This window comes from Formica exsecta, unplaced genomic scaffold (genome assembly GCF_003651465.1).
Source record: "Formica exsecta isolate Colony F162 unplaced genomic scaffold, ASM365146v1 scaffold318, whole genome shotgun sequence".
Lineage (NCBI taxonomy): Eukaryota > Metazoa > Arthropoda > Insecta > Hymenoptera > Formicidae > Formica > Formica exsecta.
In genome coordinates this window covers 455,961-476,034 of record NW_021850434.1, presented here as the reverse complement: position 1 = coordinate 476,034, position 20,074 = coordinate 455,961, and the positions used below count along the sequence as shown (strand labels likewise).

Here is a 20,074-nt window from a genome sequence, read left to right as displayed (position 1 = left end):
CGCCTCTATTGTTTACAGTTTACAGTCTTGTTATCATTCACACATCGATTCTCAAGCAGTAAAGTAGTGATGCGAAACGCTTGATATATTGTCGAATTCTTTTCCTAAATACGATCACGACTAGTATTGAAACATAATTCACTATGATCATTTTAATTAATTAACTTTTAAAAATGAAAGGATTAATTAATTTTTAAAGATAAGGTAAAGCTATGTCACGATGATAAATTTTCATCGCATTCCGTGTTGCTCTTTTATGATATAATAAAATGTGTATCTTGTATGATTACAATCCGCAATCAGAAGTGCCGTGCAAAGTGTTTTGTGATTGCGTATACGACTAACTATAATTAATCGTGTTTTCGCAAGTAAGTGTGAGTGCCATAAGAAAACAGCAGATGAGAGCAGGAGAGGAAAAGAAAGTTTGGGCGACGAACATACCAACGATATGCGGTAAGTAATTTATAAATTATTTAACATTTATATTTTTTTCAAAATAGACAGATTGTTCCTTCCTTATTTCTTTGATAATTCCTCGATCCTTCCAAATCGAAATTACACGGTTAAAACTATAAAAAAATGTAATAAACATAATAAAATAGACTTCCGCGTTTCAGAAATCACAATTTCATATATAAATACACATCTAACGATAAGTCTCCCGAGAAGAACAGACTTTCACGCATTTCCGGCTTTATAATTAAAATTCTGTCAATGAGTGGTATTCAACGCGATATAAAAGATACTCTTAACATTATTTATTCGCTAAAACTAATATTGCGAAAAATATTGCGATGAGAAAACCTGACAATATATCTATCACCATACAATTAAATGAACTTGAAAGAATTAATTAATGCGTTGTTAATGATTAATTCTAAAACGTTATTATTTAAAACGTATTAATTTTTTGACGTATCAAAGTGGTAGCTATTTACGGAACTAAATATTTCGCGCAATTTATTTATTTCAAGTAGAAATCGAAGCGATAAGAGTTGACAATTATTAATTAATCCATTGACCATTGACCATTATTGATTAATCCATTAATTGATCCATTCACTTTGACGCGACTTATATAATTTTACAATTTATATCTTAACTTAAAATAGGTAGTCATTTAATTCCTCAAAATTCTTAAGAAATTAAATGCTATTAGGAATTAAAAGAATGCTAATTGTAAGACTATTAAAATATTGGAGAGATGAACAAATCAATGCAAAATAATTTTTTGAAATTTTTATCTTTAGTACCTTTAATTTCTTTAGATTAAATATTTATATATTAAAAAAAGCTTGTGCGCATTCGATAATAAAAATGTCTACTCTATAATAATAACCTAAGTATAATTTTATTGTTAGAGTTAAAATGCGCATATGAATTATGAATATGATTAAGCTCTGTTTTCAACTTCGTTCGATAAATACTGTGCTATAAGATCTTTCGATTTTCTTGCTCCCAACTTCAACCAGAAACCTCCTTCCGCCATTGTGATATGTGCCTTTTTATCCAGTATTATGGGATCTCTGGTCTTAGCATCAGGTTCAACATCACAACGCCACAGCAGATAGAACAACATGATCTTCAATTGGAGTAGAGCAAATCTGTTACCTATGCAAACTCTGGGTCCGACACCAAACGGTATGTAGACCGAGTTGTTCACATTGCTGTTCAGAAATCTGTCGGGATCGAACTTGTTCGGCTGCGAATAATATTTGGGGTCGCGATGTAAAGCGTAACTTGAAAACCATACAGCATCTCCGGGCTTCAACGTGACCGATTCGCCGTCTGAAGTCGCCGGTGGCAATTCGAATTCTTTCACACACACCCTATCAAGGAAACTTGCTATCGGATACAATCTGAGAGATTCATTCACAACGGCGTCCAAGTACTTCATACCATTGATAGCTTCATAAGTCGGCTTGCCATTGGTCTCTCTGAGAACATGATCAATTTCATTTCTTAGCTTGTTCTGAACATCAAGTTTGGTGGCGACTTGATGCACCAGGAAGGACGCGGCCGTCGACACAGCATCAAATCCACCAAAGAAAAAAAGGAACGCCTGAGCAGTCATTTCTTCAATGTCAAATTTAGGTCCTTGGTCCTTATTCCTAGTCTCCATCATTAGTTGAATCATATCTGGTCGAACAATCCCCTGCTCATCTCGGATATTTACCGTGCTGCTGACGACATCTTTGAAGAATCTTTCCATTTTTGCGCTGAACATTCTCAACTTGAGAAGCTTTGTGAGCAACGGGAAGTGAGCATGCACGAAGAACATGATAGATAGTCGGCCATCAAAGGTAAAGTTGTTTTTGCCGAGTAAGAAGAATTCATTATTTGGATTTTTAAACGAATCCACACTAATGCCGAAAGCGCATGTAGCCACTACGTCGTTGGTGTATCTGGAAAGCGTGTCTTTCATATTATATGTTTTACCAATCTTTCCGGATTGTGTCACCACAGAATTAGTAAAGTTCTCGGCACATTCGCATATGAGTCCGAACATCATCTTCATCTTACTGGATGTGAAAGCTGGACTGAGCAGCTTCCGCATTTCGCGCCAGTGATCGCCCTGCAGACCGAATAAATTTTTACTGGCCATTGGCTCCTGGTCGCTCACAAAGTTACGGTGATCACAAAAGTTGTCAAAATTTTTGATAGCTATTGTGGCGATCAATTCTGGATCGCGAATCAGGTACACTGGTCTTGTAAGATCGTAGAAACCGACATATTTTGCTTCCGGAAAAAGATTGTATACTCTGCATATGAGCTCCACAAAAGATTCACGTTGAAATATAAAGGGCGTCATGTTACCCAGCAACGGAATCGGTCGTACATGTGGGACTTTTAGCCGCTCAAAATGAGAGAATTTGCTTAGAACAAAATAATACAAACAGATACCTGCTGTAAGAATAGTCAGGAACAATGTAGATAGCTCTATCATGACTATTTTTTAAATTTGTCATATAAGAAGAAAATGTTGGTGATTGGTAGGTTGTTCGTCGAAACTGAAACAATTTTTACGGTTATTTGACCATCAACAATAACATGAAAAAAGAAAATTTTAAATTGTTGTTAATTTCGCTCTTCTATTGTCATTTTATAAATCGTCATTAAAATTGTGTCCAGACTGGAAAAAAATTTTTACCAATTGAAATCGCTCACTATTAACTCGATAAATTATCTGACAATGAGATACGTACTTCACGCTCGAAAGCTTGTAACTGACTGCTTCTCGTTCATCAAATGGAATTGCGCATAGATATAAGTAACGAAGGCGCTGCCATTGAGTGTCCTTTGCAAATTTATTCTTATCGAAATATAAGAGAAGTTGTTATTAAAGTGAATTGGATTAAAGGTTAACTGGTATATGAATCTTTTGCAGTGTCATTATTTAGTATTCTTGAGACGATAACAATTTCTCACTAAATATTTAATTATTTTTAATATATGTTGTTTTTTTATTTAATTCTATAACATATAAATTAAAAATATCTAAACATTTATATGCAACTTCTTTTTCATAGTTTTTTATTTTTGTATACATATATAGATATAACAGACTTTTATATATACATATATACATAAATAAATACATGTGTGTGTGTGTGTGTGTGTGTGTGTGTGTGTGTGTGTTAAGAAAATAGAGTGAGTTAAAATCCTCCTGAGGTAAAATTAGATTAGAAACAAAATTTCGCGTTGTAGCGTATTTATCTACAATCCTCTAATTTTACCTCAGGAGGATTTTAACTTAATCTCTTTTCTTAATTCCATGTCCTACAATTTTTATTTTATGTTACTTTTTGAAAAATCTAATATTTTTAGTGTTGTTTTCAGTTTTTTGGTGAAAATTATTTGTTTCATTTTTTGCGATTTTCTTCAAAACGAAGCAAAAACGAGCAAATCTCTAAAGGACTTTTTGTCTTAGTTTATCGGTCCCCTACACGCTCCTAAAGTTTTGACATTTAAATTGGGAACATCCTGTATATAATTAATTTATTTTAAATAACGACACATTATTTAATATATTAATATTATTTACAGAATACACATTAAATTCTTACAGATTGAAATAAGTGAAGACTTAAAATAAAAAGATTATAAATCAACATCGATAAAATTGTAATTATTGCGTTCTAAAAGAACATTTCCAATGTGCAAAACAAATATAATTCTGCCTTGCTTATTTAAAAAAATTAAAATACGTATTATTTCCAAAACAATAGTTTTTTATTTTTAATTTCCCTGTTCTATATTTAAATAAGCAAAAAGATATATGTCTGCATGTGTATTTAATTTTAGTGACGTAAAAAAGATTTATTTTAATTATATAATTTCATGCTTGGAATAATTTACAAATACGTCTGCTATCTTAATCTCTATTCTCAATAAATAATGTGCAATAGGAGCTTTCGATTTTCTGTCTCGCAGCTTCAACCAGAAACAACCTCACGCTGTCATGAACTAAGTCTTCATACTGAATACTGTGGAAATCCTAGTTTTAGCATTAAATTTTTGAAAAAACAATGCTGCAGCAAGGAACGTGATGTTCATTTCCATTAAAGGAAATCTGTTAGCTGTGCAAATTCTAGGCTAGATAGGCTAGACAGTATACAGATCGAGATGTTGACACATTAACGTTCAAATATTTATTGATATCAAACTTATCTGGTTGCGAATAATATCTGGAATCGCGATGCAAAGTATGATTTGATATTTACATTGTTGGAAAATTTGTTTTTTTTTTTTTTTTGTTAAAAAATATGCCGGTTAAAATTTTTGTGTTAAATATTTAACACATTTATGTGCTAATTTAATATATTGCTGTTGTGTTAATTGAACTCAAATGTTAAATTATTAAAACAACTGAAAAAAGTATAAAAATAACACAACGTGCACACATTATTAATTTTACACAATAGATATGTTTCGTATTATTAGCAACAGGATTTATCTGTTAAAATTTACAGAAAAAAATATTAATTTAATTCTATAATAGAAATGAGAGTGACTACAGACCGTCAATAACATTTTTTCTAAGTTAATTTTATCATTAAAAATATGTTTATTTTACACAAAATTTATTTTAAATTGCTATGAAGTTTGCATTCATTTTGTATTGAAATATTAACATAGTATTAGTATCACCATTTAACATATCTATATTATGTTAAATGAACACAACAATTTGTACATGCGATATGTTAAGTTTAAGCCAAATTTTTTAACAATGTACATACTATTTTCGTGTTTTATCGTAATTGGTTTATTATCCGAAATTAGTGATAATTTAAACTCTTTGATGCACAATTTATCGAGGAAAGCCATTGGATGCAACCTAAAAGTTTTTACGGCATCCAAGTGTTTTGTACTGTCGGTGGCTTGTCATTGATTTTCTTGAAAACATCATTGACTTCTGTTTTCTTCTTTGAATATTAAAATCAACGCCAATCTAATGTATTAAGAAGCACATAGTCGTCTATATAAAATCGAATCTACTGAAAAAGAAGACGCAAATGCGTAGATTGTAATCTCGTTGATGACAAACTTTTTCGACCCGGTGCTTCTATTTACAGAAGACATAAAAGACTATCTGTTATCAAATTTAAGAGTCTTCTTGTCGATTAAAAAAATATTTAATGGATACTAAATTAAATTCATATTGATGCTGTCAGAAATCAACATATGTAACTACCAATCTGTGAGATTGAATGTGTATTCTGTAAATAATATTAGTATATTAAATAATGTTGTTGTTTAAAATAAATTAATCATATATAATATATTTTACATATTATATATATAATAGATTATTATTATTATACACACACACACACACACACACATACATACATTATTTATGTATATATAAAAGTCTTATATTTTCATATACAAAAATAAAAAACTATTAAACAAGTTTACACATAAAGATTTACATATTTTTAATTTATATAATTGTATATTATTATAATTGTAGAATTAAATAAAAAACAACATACATTAAAAATAATAAAATATCTAGCGAAAAATTATTATCGTCTTAAGAATACTAAATAACAACACTGACAATGCAAAAGACCCATGCAACATCAGTTAACCTTTAACCTAATTCACTTAATAACAACTTCTCTTGCGTTTCGATAAGAATAAATTTGCAAAGGATGCAGTCGATGGCAGCGTCTTTTGATACTACTTATCGTTGGCATGTTTGACAAGCAGTTTCTTTACATTGTACATCTTGCCAATTTTTTTGGATTCCGTCAGCAAATATTTCTCAGAGAAAAAATTTTCAACGCACTCACATCTCATATACTGGTTCAAACATCATGTTTATCTTGCTAGACATAAAACTACGACTGAGAATTTTCCGATTTTTGCTGATTGCGTCACAAGTCAAACTATATTTTATTGGTCAATGAATCGAGATATTTATTAATGAAATTACACAGAAGTTGTCAAAATTTTTGTGGCGATCAAATTTGGATCGCGGATTATACATATAGAATAATGTTATAAAATCATAGAATTCGTAACATTTTGCATCTGAAAAGAGATTCTGCATTTTCTAACAAGATACATGTCGAAAAATTGAAAAATCCAATATTAAACAGGAATGAAGTAGAAAAAACATATGGAATATTCAGTTCGAGAAGTGAGATAATAAAATAATACAAACAGATGCAATAAGAATAATCATATTTATTCTTGACTAATATTAAATCTTTGGTTGCTTGTATAAAACAAATGTTGCTGATTGTTCTCAATTTTTATCTAATTAAATTAAGATTTTCAGGCTTAATTATTATGTCGGTATCAGTATAATTAGGAGAAAATGAATTCAATTTTGCTAATTTTACTATTCAACTAGTTTTATTTTACCATTAGAATTCAGAATAAAAAAGATTTCCGCGATTAGTTAATTAATTACTTACATTTATTAGTTCATTAATAACTCGCAATTAATTAATTATTCACAAAAGGCTAATATTCTATTAATTCAAAAAATTATCTGGTGATAAAAGACACACTGTAAAATTCCATAACTGACTTACTGTTTTATGTCTGTTACAGAGTAAAACTAATAACTTTTTAAAATGCGGAGAGAGAAATAGGTATATCACAAGAAATTATCATTGATATGTGTTCTTGGCCAATTTATTCATTCACCGATTGTGTGACTTGTTATTCTTTAAGTGATTCAGATTCAAGGCTAACCAATGATTAGCCTCACTTTAGCATCGTTATTGTTCACTATTTTTAATATGAAAATAGATAAAAATTTAACAACATATAAGAACATATTAATAGTTTAATAGATATTAAATTAAATTTTTTAATCAAAAAGGAGATTTTAATATAGAAAAATGTTTCAAATAGGATTTAAAAAATTTCTTTTTAAACAATGGCGTTATCATCGATTTATATAAAGTGTTCAGTGAATCTCATGGTATAATCAGAATAGAAATTATTTTTGATATGAAAAGAAATAAAAAATTAAAATATTTAGTTTGATTAGTTATATTAATTTTTTTTAATAAAAATAATTATATATATATATATATTAGATTTTATTATAACATGCGTTCAATTCCTCACGCATATTATAATTATAAAATAAATTATGAAATGCGCTCCGAATGTCGAAACATTTTCATTGTCGCAACATATTACAATTACCGTCGATTTATTTATTCATCGTGTACATTCGCGAAATTTAAACCGTGATTTATCTTCTGATTTAATCGTTGGGCAACATCGAAACTTCATCTATTAATTAATTATAAAGCTATACATATAAATTAAAAGTATAATTTGATATTGCTTAAAAGGCTTGATAATTTTGTTTCAACAATAAGAAAAAAGTGAAAGCAATTTATTGTAAATATCTTCTACATATTATATCAAAAAAAAAAAAAATTATGAAAAGAAAAATTATTAAAAAAATTTATTTAAGAAAATTTATTTCATTTCACATATGCATATACATAAAAATACTTCAATAATAACTTATTATCGTTGTCCGTTTTGTACTTCTATCTACATTTATTTTAGAAGATACGTAGAACTACGCAGTCGCATCCATTTTTCAACACTGCTGGTAAAATTACCGTTTGGCGCATTACTATTACTTCAGGTTCCGTCAGAATCATCGATATCTCGAATCGCTTGAGTCACTTGATTTTTCATCTCTCGTTGTTATAAGCAAAGTTGAAAAATGTCAGAACCAAAATCTTTTACGTAAAATATCGAAAAATTAAAACATTTTATAATGGAAAAAAATAATTTGCGCTACGTTCGATGATACGAAAATAATGTCGAACGAGAAATATACAATCGTCGCCGCGAGGCACAACGTATTTATCGTTTCGTCGTTTAGAGCTTGCGAGAAATAGGTAAATTAGAAATAAAGAGTCTTTCAATAATAAATCTAATAAAAAAATTTCAAGATATTGGAGATCATCATTTTACAGATTCGACTATTTGACGGGAATAAATTTTTTACGATTCATGTTTTACAGACCGATTATCTTGTAAATGCGCACGCGATTATAAAACATATGGGTGCGTTTCTCGAAAACTCGTTATTCTTCTTCGTGGACGACGCGCCGATCCTCCGAGTACGGCAACCCGGGTAGAATCGTGGAGGTGACGGATGTCGGCTGCGACACGGAGACCACCTATCCCATACATCTTACACGCGATGCGTTTTATCGGCGTCGCGGAGGAGCCGAGAGTTACGGAATGACTCGTAGAATCACCGATTGGCGTAACGAAAGACCGAACAAATTTTCTCATACGATTGCTACGATCCTAAATAATAATAAAGTAAGTGAATGTCTCTCGTAATCAAAAAAAGGGAAGGCTCATTGCTTCAAATAGAGTTGCACGAAATATCAAGACTATACACACAGAAAAATACATACTATATACAAGTAAATATTACTTGTTTCAAGTATTTCATAAGTTTATATATCCGCAAATCTATCATAAGTTCATCATAAGCATCAAATTTATTCAAAATATATTCTGAATCCTAATAAATTTAATATTTCAATCAAGAATATTAAATTATATAATTGAAAGAAATACATTAAATTTTTCTGATCTATTAAATTTTCTTACATTAAATTAACCATATCTGACTTTTCTTCGATAAAATTTTATAATATTCTTCAAAAGAAAATATTTACTTTTTTTGAGTATATGATAATGAGTATTTCTAAAATTTGTGACAAGTTTATTTTAAGACTATTATTAAGAAAATATTCTTTGTTAAAGATAACTGTTACTTAAAAGAAGTAAAGTAAACTGAGTAATCATTTTACTTAGCAATAGAATAATATTTTTCTGTGTGTAGTCTTGATATTGTCATATCTTGTCTCGAAGAGACAAGATTTTTAATTAGTTTTCAAGACAATACCAGAACTAAGATTGTCAAAATTAATGGTCTTGTCAAAATTATTGATTTTTAATAATATTTTTTGTAGCTAAAATATATATATATTCATATGTATGCAAATTAGATGAAAAAAAATCACTATATTATACAAACTTAAAAAATTTTATTTAATAAATAAGAACATTTATATTTATTGTCTTGTCCTGAGTCTTGTGCAACTCTAGTATTTTCCAATCGATCGTAGGACAGAAACGGGAATTATATCGAAAATAAAGCGCGGCGAACTTATCGTGATTACGACAACATGTACGTTGCTGATCTGGATTACGATTCGGAGAATCTCTACGACGACTTCGAGCTATCAAAAGATGATTCCGCTATCGAATACAAAGATAATTATTACACACAATTTGTCAATCCGCGAAATATAATCGGACATTCTAATCAAAGGAATCTTTCGCGAAATGCACGGTACAATTATTCGAAAGATCCCGAATTTCCATTCGCACGAAGTAATCGCATGCATCGAAGGGAAGATATTTCTCCGCGACAATGGTTCGACGAAAGCGACGAGAGGAATTTCCGAGAGGAAGATGCCGACATCCGATCAAGACGATCGCCGTCGATTGAGCGAAAGAAACGAACGAAGATTCTTTCGAGAAAAGACGAAAATTTTAATTGCGAGGCGGGTACGTTTCTTAAAAATAGCTGGGATTTATAAATTCGAAGTTTAAGAATTCGGAGAAAATAATCTCTATATGTCAATTGATAAATTTTTATTTCACCGACTTTTTGCAGAATTCGGAAAGGCCCGCGTGACAAATCATCGGGAACGAGATGATTTTTCTAACGCTATTGACTCGACAGATAATCTCTGGGATTCTGTTTCATTGGAAAACAATGCAAGTTGCGAAGAATTGACTTTTACAGATCCAACGAAGTTAAAGAATCGCGATGGTTTACAGCCGAAAACATCATGTAATTTCGTTGATTCGGAAAGGGAAGAAGAGTCCGTGGGAACGCGGCGGAAAAATGATCGAGAAAATTTATCACGGAAAATTTCCACCAGAAGCGCGAAATATCAAACTTCGAAGAGTGACGCGGTAAAAGAGAAGCCCAAGATTTTAAATCGAATTAAATCGGCGAAGACGTCCATCGATGGGCGAATCTCAAACATGAATTCCGGGGGAAAAAGTAAGTTATCAGACAGATTTCTCTTTTACCAACTGTCACCAGCGAGTAAATTCAACATAACACCAGCAGATGTCTCTGCAATGGCGATATTCGAATTTGTGCAGTTAGTAGACGTCACACGCGTTTTCTTATTCGCAGTAAATTAAATATTAAATCTTATTAAATATTAATATTAATTTTATTATATATTAATATTAAACTCGCATTAAATATTAAATCTTTGCATTATCTTGAAAAATATATAGTGTGCATACATGAAAGGAGCAAATTTGTCTATTAATATTTCTCAAAATGTATGTCGTAGTCAGATTATATAATCCGTCGTTTTATAAAACGTCTAGGCATTTTAAAAAGTGCGGTCACATTCTCAAATCATGGTTGAAAATGAAATATTTTACAATCTGGCTCACAATAAGAATTTTAGTCTTTTTATAAAACGTTAACAAACGACCCCCCATATTGTCAAACGCAACGATTTGTGCATTGTTTTAGATTCTGGCTGATTCATTTCAGTCATTTTATGAACGGCACGTTTTTATCGACCTTACTTGATGTTACATTTGATAAAATAGTCATAATAAATATCTTTTCTTTATTTTTTTTTACATAGTCATAATAAATGCCTTTTTTTCACGGTTATATTTCTTTTTATTATTTTTTTCAAACATTATTTTCAAAAATTTTATTTATTATTTTTATAAAACCTTAATTGTAATAAATACAAGTATTTATCAATACAATAAGTAATAAATACAACAAGTATTCATACAAACTTTTTCTCATTTAGAAATACACATAATTACTTATTAGTATTATAACATAATTACCTATTAATTAATTTTCTATAAATGGCTGTTCTACAAAGTTCATAAAATGACTGAAATGAACCAGCCAGAATTTAAAATGATGTACAAACCGTTGCGTTTGACAATGTGGCGGATCGCTTGTTAGCGTTTTATAAAAAGACTAAAATTCTTAGATCGTAAAATATTTCATTTTCAACTATGATTTGAGAATGTGGCCGCACTTTATAAAATGCCTAAACGTTTTATAAAATGACGGATTATATAATCTGGCTACGACATATACATTATACATATATGTATATATGCTTTAATTTTATCTCTTATCGCACAGTAGTAATAAATGATTCACTGATTCTTTTATTCATTTTCATATAAATTACATAATCTTTTGCAGATTCGGTAAACGTGAGGCCGTATTCGGCGGTCGAAGAAAAGAAAATCGGCATTAACTCGCCATCTGAGAAAAGAACAGAAACTATGAACGAGACATTCGCTCAAACGAACGTCGACAATCGTCGGAATCGCGTCAATAAACTTTCCAATGAAACACATCAGCCGACAAGAACATTTAAGCGCATCGCCGAGTCAAACAGCGACGAACAAATATACGCAACGAACGAAGAAGATGATACAAATCCTCGTTCTAGAAATCCTAGAAATAATAAAATTAATCGGACCAACGTGCCTGTTTCGCGATCGGCAGCCGAGGAGAAGAACGAAAGGACATTCACTTTGAGGATGGCAGATGCTTCGCCGCGTGCAGGAGTAGAAACGGAGAAGAGGAAGTTCTTCTCCAGATTACCCATAAGAACTTGGAAACGTCTGAGGACGAAAGAACCTGCCGCGTTGCGTCTTGAGAGCGAACGTACGATTGCCAAGGGAGATGATAACCGAAAACTTCGAGCAGTGGACATCGCGACTACGAACTTGAACGATCATCTGGAGAAAATAAAAGATGATGAAATCCGCGAGGAGATTCGGGCAGTTAATGCAACCGCAGATCGCAGCGATATAAAACGAAGCAATCGTTTCGGAATAAAATTGCTCAATGCCGATAAACCGAAAACAACTTCCTCCAATGTTAAGAATATAAAGGGGCTCAAGGGCTTAAGCACGACGAAGGGGACGAGCGAACAACAAAAGAAGAGAATGAATATCAAGTAAAGCTACGAGGTATAAAATATTTTGAAATATATAATATATAATGTCTCAATAATATAAAATATACATTTTCGAGCAATGTGCGTTTGTGCTGAACATTTACTTTTTAATCGATTTTATCGATTCGCGTTGACAAGTGTGGACACGTGCGGTAAAAATTGAAAGAGAACATAAAGCAAAACAATTTTAATCACTTCGCAACTCTTTTTCGATCGGTATCGTTCTGCTTCTGTGCTTCGAAATAGAGAGAAAAAAAAAACGGTTCAATCGAAAATATGTAACCGCATTGAACGAGACACGCATAATTGTGACGCGCGTAATAGGGCTGCACGCGGTGGGTCAAAAGAAGACCCCCGAATGATACCAATTATGCCATCAACGCACCGCGCGTCCCCCTGTCGACGATTCTGTCACAGCACAGTCACTTCGCCCGCATGTCAACCCCCGCTTGCGTAACCACCCCATAGAGGAGAGCGCCTCGTCGCGTGTATAATGCTGCGTCGCGATTCTCGCTGGGGTCCGCGCGATCTCAGGATCACACAGGAGGGAAAATATGTAATTGTCCGTATTTACCCTTGCACCCGGCGCGTACTCAAACAACAACACGGAACCCCGACACAGACGTGATTTAATCCGGCCGCGATGAATTGAACATTTCGTCGTCTTGCATTTCCTTTATTTGTAAAATATCCGTTGTTAAATATTTAACACAGATCTATTCTCTCGCGTCAAGAAAAACACGGGACGATGTTATCAGTGCCTAAAGTGCAGACTCCATTTTATTATATTTATAAAATATCGGGCATGTAAATTTCGTCGAAATTATATCGGTTTCAATCTCTGCGCCCTTACTTTACTCGTTTCGCGATCTTTAATCATCGGGATAGGACAAGAATGCGAGGACACGATATACTAGAGAGAAACCGCGCCGCCGAAAAACGGAATGACGAAGAGCAAGAGCAGAGAAGCGCAAAAAGGAGGCGGCGGCGAGTCGTCCCCGCGCGCGGACGAAGCCAAGCCGCCCAGCTGAAGGCGGATAATCAAATAACCTGCACGCACCGTATAAATTATCAATCAGGGCGCGATTGTGCAACCCCAACAGAGGGAGCCATCCGTGTCGGTAAGGGTTGTTACACATTGACGTCGGTGAGCGCCGGCCGCGGCGGGGAGGGTGACAGAGGGTGGACAGAGGCGGATTGTGTGCGCGACCTCGTCGTCGTCGTCGTCGTCGTCGTTGCCATCGTCTCTCTCGCGTGTCGAGTGACCCCGCAACAGTTATCTTCCCTCCGTGTGTGGGCGTGCGTGAACGTGAGTTCACGCCCCACGATTCCGATCGACGCGTGCAGGCACGAGGGAGAATCGCTCGCGTAAGGTGCGGCTCGAAGTCGCACGTGTTCACGAGATCCCGCAGATACCCGGGATCGCCAAACCGAAAGCGTCGAGTTATCTGGGAGATAAAAATTTGACGCGAGGGAGAAGGCTTCTGTATCGTTTTTTTTTTTTTTTTCAGTTCACGAAGATAGGAATAATGGTTCATTTTTTATAAAATTTTGACTTTTTTGAGAAATGTCTGTACATGGTCCAACTTTCATAAATTTTAAGATATCAATTTCATTCCCTGCTTTCTTCTCTCAAGCTTTCTTTATGAAAAAGCCAAAATTGAAAAACTCGCTTGCTTTAAGGAGCTTAAGCTTTGTGAGTGAAATAAAATAATGAGAAAGCAATGTGCAAGTTTCTAATTTGCACAATTTTCATCTTCTTTTTAATTTTTACTACGTTCTCGCCGATTATGCCCGATGCAGAAATATCTTGTCCGCGAAAGTAGGCAGCGATGCCGAAGAATAAATCCCGGGTCGCACGTTCCGCTGTGCCACGAAGCGGAATGCACCTATTAAACAACGCAGCCACGCGCCCCGAATAGAGAGAATCCCGGAGGGGAGACTAAATAGTTTTCTATGGCCGCAGGCAGTGCGCAATTGTGCATCGAGTCGTCGCCGATAACGAGATACCGTACGTTCTCACGTTTAGACGTCAATGCGCTTGTCGAGAGCACCGCTATATCGAAGATTATCCATACGTTGAACGAGATCGAAAGGTCAACTCGACGAGGACGACGCTGGTAGTAGCGAGTCGCGCCAATAAATGATTCGGTAAACGAGAGAGCTAGCGAGATTCAGATCCAGCCTTGTTTATTTATCGCGATCGATCGAAGTGGCCGGCAGCTTCCACGATCGCGCGTAAATGCCCGCGGGCCTTTATTTAATAAGTTGTTATAAATTAAAGGGCTACCGCATATTAAACCACCCTCGGCATATTTATAGTGATTCTTAAGAGAGTATATATACCGGGCGTACGGTTATGTAAATCATCGCTCGCGGTGCGCACGCCACGCACACCGACGTCGCGGCTCGGGATTTCACATACATATACACACACACACACATATATATATATACGTATCCTGTGGACTCTCTTATGAATTTATCTTCGGCGATGAAACGACAAACGGTTTTAATTGCCGCTTCGGGCATCGCGCGCCGATGCGATCTCCCTCATTGGATACCACAGATACCGGCGGGATCCTTCGATCCTGCCATCGGTGCCTTGTTATCTTCGCTTCGGTTCTGGTCCGACGACGAGAGATAAGCGCGCTTCTCTTACTTTCATTATTAGCAATTTATACACGCACAAATATGTATCATCTTTTCGCGCTCGCATATTGAGGTAGTTGAACCCGATGTTAATGCTTCGGGAGAGAAACTTTTTATAACTTAAAGAAATTAAATTTATAGCTACAACACTAAAGCCGTCTTTAGATAGATTCGTAATTCCCGACAAATTTCAAGATAAAATTCTATTTATAATTTTATATGCCGCGTATCTTAATGTATACATGTATCCTGATATGTATTTTACTTCTTCGAATATATTTTCTTTAATTACACGATACATAAAATTAATAAATGAAATATTCTATCCCAAATTTTATCGCGAATTATAAATCGATTAAAGAGAGAACATGCTTAATAGATATATAAATTACAAATAAATAACGAAGTGGAAGAGAAAAAATAGTTTTTTATAGAATGAAGAAACGTCGAATCTCCCTAGAATCGATTGTGCCACGTATTCGCGACGATAATGATCGGTCGGAATCTAGATAGGGTAACGTAATGCGCTTAACTGACGCAGAAGACGACGGTATCGAGGTAGTTCGATAGTTCGCGGCTAACAGCATTTGACCCCGGGATCTGTGCCTGTTCCCAGTTTGTCGGAGACTCTAACAATGCCTTATGTCGGCGTTTCGCTACTCGTGTCACGCGCGTACGCGAGAGTTCGGCGATGGAACGTGTTCCTGAAGTTTCCGCTATAATCCGATTCATCTCTCGGCAACCCCGGTCGAGCCCTCACTCGCTCTGCGAGATTCACGAGACTTCATTGTCGTCCTTATAGAAATGGCACGCGGCAGGGTTTAGCCGCGTTACCATTGCAAACGATACAAACGATCTAATTTCGCCGACGTAATAAGGGGAAGTCTCGGGGGGAAACAACGAGAGAGAGAGAGAGAGAGAGAACTTCTAAACATTTCTCGCGCTCGACTATAGAAATGCTCCCTGAGACATATTTCCTTCGCGATATCGAGAGAGAAAATCTTTCCTTCTCTCTCGCCTCGTATCGTTATAATTCCGCGGTTATACTATAATCCCGCGCGACACACGAAAAACTGGACGGGGAGTGGTGCGACTTAAAGCACGCCGCTCGCCGTAAGTCATTCCATGGCGAGGAAGCGAGAACGACGGGGAGAGGGAAGTGTCCCCGAAAATCGTGAAACCCACGCGGTAACACACAGGGAGTCTCGCGCGGAGAGAGTCTCGAGGCGGGTTAATATATTTTATCTACTGAGACCGCGGCCAACACACGGGAAGGGGTGAGGGAGAGGGAGGAGGAGAAGGCGCGGGGATATATCCTGCCGAGGTGCGGGCTTTTATATACCGCGTACCGGTATTTATGTGTCGCCGCCTTGCCTAAGCGTTTGATATATGAACTATGAAGGGGGGAAAGAATGATATAGGAGAAGGAGAAGAGGACGCGAGGAGGAGACGGAGGAACACTCGTCTGCCTCGCCCGCGATATATGTTCTTTTGACAATGAGAGAAGGAAGCCCGGAATAGGAGGGAGAAATATGTTTACCTAATACTTTCGCGAATGCACCGAGATATATTTGCGAAAATAAAATTACTGCTTTATTACACAACTTTATCACATTACTTTCTCTTGTCTATAAAATTGTAAATTCCTAGCGCGAGTATATGCTTCTCGTTGTTATCGATGAATATTTCAAGAAAATATCCCAAAGTCGTGCCCCGTCTTTCGACGATGAGCGTGAACATGGAGAAGCATAATTTAAGGGATGCAAGAGAGAAATGAGGCTTCTTGTGAAGTAGGCATCGCGGAAACACGGGGTAGGAGAGTGAAACCGAAGAGAAAGAGAGAGAGAGAGAGAAGAGGCTTGTGAAGTAGGCATCGCGGAAACACGGGGTAGGAGAGTGAAACCGAAGAGAAAGAGAGAGAGAGAGAGAGAGAAGAGAGAGGGCGGTCGCTTGATTGGGTTAGCACTTAGCACAGTGATTGCCGTTTGTGACTACTTTGCCATTTCGCTTGCAAGTACCCTCCGAGATTGCGAACCGGAGAGACACCCCCGCGATTATTCCCGTGTTCCTTTTCCTTTTTATTGCTCGCGCGAACTTTGCAAAGTTTTCTGTTGACTAGACGGACCCGCCTGCGTGTTACGGCGATGTGGAAAGATTGAGTTTCTCACAGATCTCCCTCGGAAAATATCTCTCTCGCGACTTTCTTCTGTCTGTCGGAATTACTTATAACTTATACACATAAAAAGAAGAAGAAAAAAAGCAGATGGAGTAGCCCTTCAACCGCGCGCGGTCAGTCGGTAAGCGCGATTACGCGCTCTCTCTCCGTTTCGTAATCAACTATGCAAACGATCTTTAAGCGCAATAAAAATGCAAGTATCTATAATGGCGCCGGTGGGTTTTTGCTCGTAAAAACGTTTCCCGTGAAATACGCACTTAATAACGGGCAAGAAGCGGCTCGTAGGTATCTGTCCCTTGTGTACGCGTCGGCAAAACCGGGCGACTCGTAAGTACGTTGTTACTTGTCATTACACGGAATGGTGAAGCACGTTGATTGTCTTATGACCGTTGATGATAATTATAGCGTCGCGTAGTCAATTTACGCCCGCGATTAAAACGTTTCCGCATTTTCAGAGAGTTCGTTCGATGAACTTTATAGCGATGCATACACACAGAAAAATATTGTTCTATTGCTAAGTAAAATGATTACTCGTATATGAACTTTTGAAATACTTGAAACAAGTAATATTAACTTGTATATAGTATGTATTTTTCTGTGTGTAGTAATAATGGTAAAACAATAGTGAAAGATTAAAGAGCGGAGCCATTGTTTAGACACTTATTGCCCGATTAGTGAAATTCAATCTTTGATTTCTTTTTTATGCGAGAACTATATTTTATTTGAATCAAATATGCATGTATGTGTGAAATATTATAATTTATCCTCTTTTCACGGAGATGAGTCCTTTCCGGATCTATTTCCATTATCTGCGTCATCGAAACCATGGACTGATCTATACACACGTAATATACACGGTCTACTCGCACATGTGCATTCGAAGAAGCGCGGCGACTTCGAGAGCCGCAATAAATTACCTATAAATCAAAAAGGGAGAAAAAGGATAAGAGCAGAGAGCGAGATGCGGCAGCCGCGGCGAGTTACGGTTTCGCGTTAAATATGAAATACTGCGAGCCCGGCCCTATACAGTATATTATATGCATATACGCATACGATATTAAGTAGCTGCTTAACATATTTTAATTGCCAGATTAAAATTTAAAATCGTCGCAGGCGATGTCTGCACCCGCTTAATAGCTAATATAAAGCTGCCTCTTTTCTGTTCATCTAGAGTTCAAAATCTCTGAAACGTAAAGTTTACGATAAAAGAATAAGTTGATATTAATTTAGTTATATAACGAATATAAAAAAAAAAAACATCCGCTTCTATTTTATAATATTTTTTTATGCGGAAAAAATCTTGAAGTTATTCGCGATCTCACGATTTCCAGTGCAATCAGTAATCGAGTATAGAGACTATCCGGTCCATATTGACAGTACTGATGAAAAATGAAAAGAAAAAAAAAAGGCATCGAAATGATTTTCCTAAGTGTGGACACGAGCGGAATGATTTATCGTCGGCTCGGTAATAATGCGTGTGAATAACAATAAACGATATTTCCGTCGATATTTACGGCTGTCTCGTTCCCGGTCGGCGTAGGAGCCACCAAAATCGTAACGAGTTTCAAAGGAAGGATCTCTCTAGCCGAAGGCGGACGTTTCTCCTACATGAAGACCGCTGGCCCATTAAAAAGGCCTTATTAATATTGTAATTCCCTTTTAATACGCGTAAATCTAAGATCAAGACAAGGCCACCTCGGAGACTGTTTTATGTGGCTGGTTTAAATTTTATAGATCTGTCTGAATGCGCCGAGATAAGATGCTCTTGCACGCTAATGTTATAGTTGAGGCGATATATAATACATATATGGCTCTGTCTCGTAAGTAAATAATGCCGACGATCGAATCAAGCGAGATCGGTCTACGATTGTCGTTTTTGCGGATCGATTCGTGTATTTTTTACGAAATATACACGGAAAAAAAAAATTAGCTGCCGTAGCTAAAAACTGCGTGTGGTAACTAGATTTCAGTCGTAATATATGGATAGCGAACATCTTAGCTGTGACACCTATTTATTAGGTGTAACAGCAAACATCTTAGCTGTGATACCTATTTATTAAGTGGAACAGCAAACCGTTTTGCTGCAGTTTAGAAATTTATTTTGCAAACCATGATTAGCTATGGTAGCGAAAATTTTTTTTTCCGTGTACGTATAAGAGATATAGCGGATCACATTGACAAATCGTGTTATATCGTTTTATGCGACAAGACTCGAAATGATACACGAAAAAATTAATCGAAACGTACTCTATTCGCGTATTGGACAATGCATAATTTCTGAGAAGGATATATCTCGTAGAAGGAGAAATCCCCCGATCAAGATGGATACGCGCGAGCCGGTCGTTAAGTAGGCACTAATTATCGTCGACGGAAATAATAATGTATCGGGTCCCAAAGTGAATCGAAACTACCGATCATGCTCCCAAATAGTGACCACACCGCGGTCAGCTTTTCGTTCGTAGGCATGCGCGCATATAAGCAAACGACGCATTCACACCCGCATACATGTATATATATTTATATATACATATACGCATATACACGAGGCCTTTCCGATTGCTGTTGATGGTCCGGTCTCGCGTAAAGGAGATAAATCGACCGTGCCATTCAAAGTCGCGGCAAAGCCCGGGGCCCCTCGACACACATCGAGCCGTCGAACATCGAGAGAAAGAGACAGAGGGAA

At 35.7% G+C, this 20,074-nt stretch overlaps 2 protein-coding genes across 3 annotated transcripts in view; one reads left to right on the top strand and one right to left on the bottom strand.

The window, feature by feature from the left end:
* Positions 1 to 458: 458 nt before the first annotated feature.
* Positions 459 to 3,310, bottom strand: LOC115237992 (cytochrome P450 9e2-like). 2 transcript variants are annotated; one of them, XM_029811454.1, is made up of 2 exons: positions 3,207 to 3,310; positions 459 to 3,011 (listed from the first exon to the last, which is right to left on the bottom strand). In XM_029811454.1, the coding sequence occupies exon 2, from the start codon at positions 2,945 to 2,947 to the stop codon at positions 1,394 to 1,396; it is 1,554 nt and encodes a 517-aa protein (XP_029667314.1). In that variant the 5' UTR covers positions 2,948 to 3,011; positions 3,207 to 3,310; the 3' UTR covers positions 459 to 1,393. The 2 variants fall into 2 exon arrangements, with proteins under 2 accessions (XP_029667314.1, XP_029667312.1); XM_029811452.1 differs by having other exon boundaries at positions 3,152 to 3,270.
* Positions 3,311 to 8,673: 5,363 nt separating this feature from the next.
* The window catches only part of LOC115238000 (LIM/homeobox protein Awh-like), a 28,231-nt gene continuing 16,830 nt past the window's right edge, over positions 8,674 to 20,074 (top strand). Inside the window, exons 1-4 of the mRNA XM_029811465.1 lie at positions 8,674 to 8,829; positions 9,648 to 10,092; positions 10,202 to 10,597; positions 11,798 to 12,576. Of these exons, the coding sequence (XP_029667325.1) occupies positions 8,746 to 8,829; positions 9,648 to 10,092; positions 10,202 to 10,597; positions 11,798 to 12,567 (1,695 nt within the window). The 5' untranslated portion in view covers positions 8,674 to 8,745 and the 3' untranslated portion in view covers positions 12,568 to 12,576. The remainder of the gene's footprint in view (positions 8,830 to 9,647; positions 10,093 to 10,201; positions 10,598 to 11,797; positions 12,577 to 20,074) is intronic.